The sequence below is a fragment of the Poeciliopsis prolifica genome, unplaced genomic scaffold, assembly GCF_027474105.1.
Source record: "Poeciliopsis prolifica strain line A6 unplaced genomic scaffold, Auburn_PproV2 SCAFFOLD064, whole genome shotgun sequence".
Lineage (NCBI taxonomy): Eukaryota > Metazoa > Chordata > Actinopteri > Cyprinodontiformes > Poeciliidae > Poeciliopsis > Poeciliopsis prolifica.
In genome coordinates, this window is record NW_026562439.1 from 811,251 (window position 1) to 819,108 (window position 7,858).

The 7,858-nt window shown below is 37.0% G+C and overlaps 1 protein-coding gene across 8 annotated transcripts in view; it reads left to right on the plus strand.

Moving 5' to 3' along the window:
• fam13a (family with sequence similarity 13 member A) overlaps positions 1 to 7,858 on the plus strand; it is a 55,003-nt gene that overhangs the window by 36,130 nt on the left and 11,015 nt on the right. For all 8 annotated transcript variants that reach the window (XM_055019837.1, XM_055019838.1, XM_055019836.1 and 5 more), the window contains 2 exons: positions 1,125 to 1,183; positions 1,456 to 1,498. In XM_055019837.1, coding sequence (XP_054875812.1) covers positions 1,125 to 1,183; positions 1,456 to 1,498 — 102 coding nt within the window. The remainder of the gene's footprint in view (positions 1 to 1,124; positions 1,184 to 1,455; positions 1,499 to 7,858) is intronic.

Sequence of the window (7,858 nt, forward strand, 5' to 3'; positions counted from 1 at the left end):
AAAAAAAAAAAAAAAAAAAAAAAAAAAACATAACAGGAAAGATAGCAGAAATAGCTGTGATAGTACAAAGTAACCTAGATAGCCAGCATAGCTTATAGACTATATAGCTGAGATAGCACATAGTGTAGGTAGCCAAAATAACCCAACATGATTGCTTAGCTTTAACCTAGATAGCCAAAATAGACATGATAGGCATGCAGCAGAGATAGGTGAGCTAGCTTGTGGCCTGGGTGAGCAGGATAGTTTAAAATCTAGATAGTTGGGTCAGTTCAAAAGCTGGGATTAGCAAGACAGCTTATAGCCAAAGTGAGTATTGACAGCTTATAACTAAGACACCCTACAGGCAAGATCTCTGACAAAGCCTGCTGAGTTTACAGTCAAGATAACTCATAAAGACGAGATAGTGCATTAGCCTAGCTAGCCTAGCTAGCAGCATTCCTAACATTTCCTTCCTAACCGAGATGCTTAAAGCAAGAACCTATAGCAGGGTTAGCCAAGACATTCCAGAGCACAGATAAGCAAAGTTTTATTATGCTTAGCTAATGTATCAAAGTGTAATAATCTATCACAGCATTTTTTATTTGACAGCATCTGAACGTTTTCCAACACCAATTCACACAAGCATAAACTTCAGTACTTAACTATTAATGCATACTAGCTAATTTGTAATGTTATTCCTTCTTGAGCTTAGCATATACAACAATCATGCTTTTATATCTGTTAGGTTTATTTTGATTTAAAACGACTGTAACATATTGGTTGTTGTGAGTTAAAAATAGCTCCATTTGTCTCTCTATCCTGCCTCACTCTCACTCATAACAAATATGGCACTTTTTTGAGTGTGTATGCTGTAGCGATGTTACAGCGCCACCAATTGGCCTGGCATACTGACAACAGAGAGTAATTCAGTAGACTTTGTTTATCTTGTTTTTTCATCATGACTTAGTATCAATAATTAACAATCATTCAAACAATCATAAGTCAGGTTTCATCAAAATAAACATAATGGGTCGGAAGAAAGGACTCACTAGCTTGATTTTTTACCATTTATTCCATGTTAGCACCACAATTATAAATAAGATTTGTTGATTAAATCATTAAAGTTCTACATTTTTATTTTGCAGATTAAAGAATGTTTTGGTGAAAGACCTGGAGAAACCCAAATGGACTCACTTTATAACGGGTAAACCCAAATCTCAACTCTTTTGTACACAGTTTGTCAAACCTGTTAACCAGGTGATGGTTTGTCACTGATAAGTTACCTGCTGAGAATGACAATCAGGTGTTTGTCTCATGAGAAGCTTTGCCACTTGACCTGATAAGGACAGAGATACATGTGAATGTATTTACTGCCTGGGGTTTCCTGAGGTTTTTAGGCTAAAGTGCACAGGAGTTTATTGCTCAGATACAGAGATTTAACCTTTGCTGAAACAGTTTTCCTGTCGTCCTCTCCAGGAATGAGATTTTAAGGAAAGACGGGCCTGGATCTGCTTCACAGGTTGGTTCTTTTGCTCTTAACTTTATTTAAGTTTCTTGTTGAAAGCGAAGAAACTAATGACTTAAAATCCTCAGCAAGTAATTCAGACAAGGACATTTTCTGTGGAATAAAAGAAGGACTCAAAAAATCAGAAATGTGTGTAGCCAAATAACAAAAAGGCTCCAAAAGACCAGAATAATGTTGAGTGGTGCGGTTTGTTCTCAGGATCTAATCAGCAAAGAATCAACATGTGACAATTTAAGGAATAAAAAGGTCATGGAGGTTCAGGTGAGAATGACTGGAGATGAGGGTGGAGAAACAGTGAATGAATGAACTCCATGACAAGGTTGAAAGAGAGTCATTCTAAAAATTCAAAAGTTTTTTCCAAGACGTTGATATTAAAAACAAAATGTGTTTGATAAGCGGCGGATTAATTTAGAGTATTTAGAAAGACTGAAAGCGCATAAGGAAGAGTTTAAACTTCTTTAGTTGTCCATAAACATACACTGATCTGAAGATTACCGTATTTCATTGTCTATCAGTCAGACTTTTTTCATAGTTTGGCTGGAACTCCGTTTTGTATTCAGAAGAAACGTATACATGTTAATTTTTTCTAGAATAAAGTGCACAGGATTGTCATGCAATTTCAACATATGTACGTGAACTAGTTCAGTGAGTTGTTGACATGAAAATAAACTACTTCATTTTTTGCACTTTATTTAGAAACAATTCGCAAACATTGTTCTGTAAATATGTTATATGTTGGTATTTTGAAGACACAAATGAACTAAATTTTGTCCTCAGTGTTCACAAAATAATTCAAAGAAAAAACAAAACACAAAAATACCAAAAGGTCAGAAATTTGATGATGTACTTAAAATAATACGTATCAGTATCAAAATTGGAAGAACTGATGAGACTAAAATCTCATTGTTTAATAATAATATAATGAACATGTAGTAGCCTAAGTCATGCTATACTGTTTGAGGAAGCATAGTAGGTCACCTTTAAGTCGCTGTTTATTGTTGCCAAAGCTGTGTGGGTCTGAGGAGCCAACAGGCCACCTTCTCCATCTGCCTGTGTCCAGTTTTAATCCAGACTGACACCGTTTTGAACGGGGCCAAGCGCTGCTCGGCTCGTTCAGTGAGTCGTTTCACCAGGCAGATGGATCTTAGCAGCAGGTCAGGCAGCAGCTCGACCACCACGCCCACACGCTGCTCCGAGCTGCCATCTGGATCTCTGACAGAGGGGCGGGTCTCCTCTCGCCCAGCTGATCATAAACGACCCGTTTTCAACACAAGCCGTGACATTTATCTGCTCCCATCAGGACGTCTTTTTCTGCTTACTGATGCTGCAGTTGCATATTTTCTTCAATTCAAAGAATTTCGTATGACCTCGTAGAAATCATAATGCATGCAGGCATGTTTTTATGAAATTACACTGCAAAAACACAAAATCTTGTTTTTGGTGCAGTTATTTTTGAGTTTTTAAGATATTTGCCCTAGAAAATATTTGGTAAGAGTTTAGAATTTTGCAGTGTTTTTTTTATGTTATGTACTGATTTAGTTTGTAATACTAAGACATTATTGCACTTTACTTTGAAATGCTTCCTTCTTGACATTTTGTTGGCAATCTGTTTACACAAAAAACCTCCAGATGTAAAAAGGAGGATGAACATTTATGCAATTTAAATATTTTTATTTAATATTTTTGCAGAAATCAGTTTCAAATGAGTAAAAACTCATTTTGTTGATCCTGATTGATTTGTTAAAGCGATAAAAAGCGGGTGAAAACTTTTTACAGGAGGAGTATCTCAAACAGTGGAGTTTTATTTTTTATTTTTTTGGGAATAAGTAACTAACAGGTTGTGTTTAAGTAACAAAATGTTAAGAAGGAAACATTTTTAAAGTATCCGGACTGCCTCCAGCATTGCAAAAAGTCTTAGTACAAAACCTAATTAATTATTTCTAGCTGGTCACAAAAAAATTTTAATTAACAATTAAATTTACAGAATAACATCATACAACATCAGTAAGATCAAACTGTTTGTAGGATTATGTAAAAATTATTGATTTGATGAAGCCTTAGATTATTGTGTGGACTGAAATAATTTGGATGCCTAAGCTTTCGTTTTCCACCGTTTGCACAAACAGTTTTTAATCTTTAAACACACAAACATGTTGTGTACCTTTTGTTTCACTACATCGATTTCAGTAAACTGATCCTGAATAACAGCAAACACGTTGTACTTGCAAAGCCAGAAAACCGATAGCGGGAAGCGATAGCAGCGCTGCTCACGTGTGCGTCAAAACAAAAAGTCATGAGGATATTATTTCAGCAACGTACACTGACTGGCAAATTCATTCATGCTTTTTTTTATTTTGCAGATTTCTTTTCACTTTTTTTCTACTTTAGTGCAGCTATCTCCGATTCTCTTTGCTTTAAACTGACAAGTAAATGTGTTGGCAAGTCGTACTGATAAACAGTTTATCTTCAGATTCTAGGGGGCCTTTTTAGGTTTCTGGTAACAATTTCTGATTTTAGAATAATCTAGTGTGAATGCACTTGAGAGTCTTCTACAATTTTTATTTTGTCAAGTTATACCCAAAGTTTCAGTGTGATATAAGTATTTTATGCAATATGTCTGCAGAAGTTTTCCATAGATTTATTTCATCAGCTCTAACTGGCCTTCTTATCCCTTTTAAAGTTGCATTATGTAATTTTTATTTTAAAAAAATAATTTTTTACATATTTGTTAAAATTATCTTTATATTGTGACAATATAAGACAGATAATATGTGAAAAAAATCTATCTTTTTTGCTTTCTCCCAGTGTTCCCAGTCCTAAATGCAGAAATACACCAGTCAGAAACAACCAATCAGAGCCAGGAGGCGGGTCTTACCGCTGTCAATCACTGTCCTGCTAGCAGAACCGGCTACCTAAACTTAATTTGATTATTTGTAAAAAATGAACTCAGTTTTTTAAGTTTGATCACCTGTTTCCTTTTGTCTGTACAAAAACAAGCTTCTTCTTTCATTTCCAATAATAAGCAACCAGATGGCGTTGTTATTGATTCCTCAGCATTACTTTAGTGGCTGGGTGAGGCACAGTGAATGTCATGAATTTAACAATAAAAAAGCAAAAAACAAGTTATTTAAGTTTTAGTTTCAGAGTACTGAGTCCCTGGAATGTTTCGTGGACGTTTCACTAAATAATATTCACCAGTACCAATATTTCAAGATTTGATTTAAGTTCTGCTTTAAACATTGGTCTAATCTAACCCGGACACTTTCTTCCCTGTTGTTTCCTGTGTCTGCATGTCTTGTTGCAAAATGAAAACGAGACGCTTGAAAACTTCTGTGCAAATGCAAACCACAATTTTCAGGTTTTTTATTGGTAAACAATTTAAAATCCATGTTTCCCTCCCACTGCAAGTATGCACATGAAACCCCAGTAAAATACAATCAAATTTGTGGTTGTAACATGACAAAATATGGAAAAGTTCAAGGTGCAATAATAGTTCTGAGAGGCTTTGCATGTGTTCTATGTTTCTGTAGGAAAATGAAACATAAAAACATATGAGATAAGCGTCTGCAGGCGCAGTGAGGTGGAGGTTTGGGTGCATCAGGTCAACGGCGTTTCGCCTCAAAGATACCAAGACAAGAATGAGCGCTTCTTATTTTTGCCATGTCAGCAAAATTCTTGTTAAATTTCACCATGTTTCTGTTTGTAGAGTCTGCACATGTAAACTCACAGCTTAATAATTTACTAATAGGTCCACTCAACACACACACACACACACATGCTGCCTCTCTCTCTCTCTCTTTCTCTCTCTCTTCAGTCAGTTTAAGCTGTTTTTTCTTCATCAGCTTTGTCTCGCATGATGACGTAACGCTGGCTCTGGGGGGCGAACACATGGTGAAGTTTGGTGGGTGTGTGTAGGTGTGTGTGTATCTAAATTATATCAGGATGATATGCGCTGTAACATCTGCTGCGCTGGAGTTAATCCACGGCGGTTCTATCCTGAGCGCACGTCAGGCCAGCTTGTGTTTACGTCTCTGATCCCTGGCAGCAGCTCCTCTCCTACCATTTATTATCAGTGCATTGATTCATCAGTCTGCTCCAGCAAACAGGATAACGTAATCAAGTAAAAGTGAGCTGTCAGTCGACAGCTTTTATCTGCTTAATGAGTCGTTTGTTTCTGTAAGGACAGAAAAACGGCTCACTGGTGAGACTCTCTGGCCATAAAAGGTGTTAATGCTTGTGTGTAAGAACATTATGCGATAATCTGATTTAAAATGCATCTGACCATTGAATTCATGCAATATAAAACCCAATGTGTGTGAAGAAAATGGAGGCAATGAATAAAATGCAACATTAGTGATGAGAGAAAAAAAACACAAAGTGTCTGAAAGAGGAGAAATGAGAGAAGCAACGTTCAGGAAGCTTTCAAGCCCTAAAATAACAGCAAAAATGAGAAAAAACAGTTACTTCTTTTAAAAACAGTACAAATGCAAAGTCATAGAGCTCACAGTCAACAACATTACATTTTGCACATTACATTATTGATTAATGTTTCATGATTAGGTTTTAAAAGCAACTCTAAACATCAGAGTTTTTCATCTAGATTTAAAGCAGCTCAGTGTTTCAGCTGTTTGTTCCACATTTGTGGTGCATAGAAGCTGAATGCTGCTTCTCCAGGAAACAGCAGCTTGAAAAACTGAAGAAATAATCATTTTTAAAACAGCAGTATGACCTGAACATGTAAAGTTTGTGGCCCACTGGCTTTGAAAACCAACTGACCCATCACTTAAGTGATTAAATCATAGATGAATAGTGGTGAAACCAGCCCCCCAATGCCCCCGGGCCTGCATTAAACAGATCACTGCTTCGTTAATCAACAGGTGAAACTTGATCAGGTTTAAGGAATGCATGAATGTTTTTGATAAGATTTTCTTTTTGACATTCATCTTCGACTCAGTCAAAAAGTGATGGGATTTATTTAATTGCATCTCAAATTCTCCTGATGAAACCTTAAATTCATCAAGAGATGCAAACAGATTATGCAAATTTACTCAACTGACTGCTGTTGTCTCTTTTTAACATTAAAATGCGTTAAAAAACGTTACCAGATGTACTTTGATTTATGTGAGAAGTGATGTTAGATTGTGTCTTAACACAATCTAACATCTCTGAAAGTGACTGGGATTCACAGTGATATTATTTTGCAGGCTGCAGGAGAAAAAGCTAATTTTGGCCCCTCAGGATTTTTCACTCAGGGATAATTTGGTGCAATTTGGGGTTTGATGGATGTTAACATCCACCTGTACAAAACCCACAGTGCTGTTTTTCCCACCAGGTGAGCTGGAACAAGATGAACAGTGTTTATTCAAATTAACCTGAGTGTCTCTTTTGATAAAGCGATAGTGATTGTTGACAGACAGAGCGAGTTCAGTTTGTACTGTACAGGAGGAAGGAGGGGTTCCTGAATCTCGGCCGTAACGCCACGTGGGGGAAATGTGTACAGTTAATCTGCCTCAGTCTGCACGTTCACACAAGGCCTGCAGTTCCACTTTGTATGCTGTATGATTCACATCGCAGTTATTTCCCATGCAACAGCTGAGGAGACGTGATAAGTGGCTGGTTCTGGCCCTGTGCCCCATACCGCAGCTACTACTCATTCTGCTGTGCCATAATGGGTCAGAACATTTGGGAAATATTCCCAAAATGTGTACTGTAAACCAATCTGCTTGATTTGTTTTGACCTGCTTTGCTGTAACCACAGGGGATTTTACACTGAAACTATATTGTTTCCTCACCACATTATTATTGTTTTTAACAAGCAAATTGAGATCTGGAGAAAATAAAACAAAATTCCAGATTCCAAAGCATTCTGCAGCAAACGTGGAGAAAATAAATGAGATGCAGGGAGGATGCTTTCATGTAGATTCCCTGCTTGGAGGCGAGTTTCCACAGTAGCTGCGATATGGAGGGAAAACAGAAATCATCCAGTCAGCCTACGTGTAACAGATCACATTCTCTGTGCCTTTTCGTGTCCTCTTCTCTCGCCCCTCCTCCATCTTTCTGCCCAGCGTCCCTCCGCCCCTCCCTGCAGAAACAAACAAGCCCACGACTTCTGCCAGTATGGCAAACTGTTGTGTCACACAATTAAAGCGCGCCCTTTTCAGACGTAAACGAAAACTGCATCCCTAAGGTGTAGAAACTTATAAAACTTATGCAATAAATTACAATAATTTTGAAACGTTCATTACAATAATTTTGAAACGTTATTTCAGTAAGTCACTAGATAGATAGATAGATAGATAGATAGATAGATAGATAGATAGATAGATAGATAGATAGATAGATAGATAGATAGAT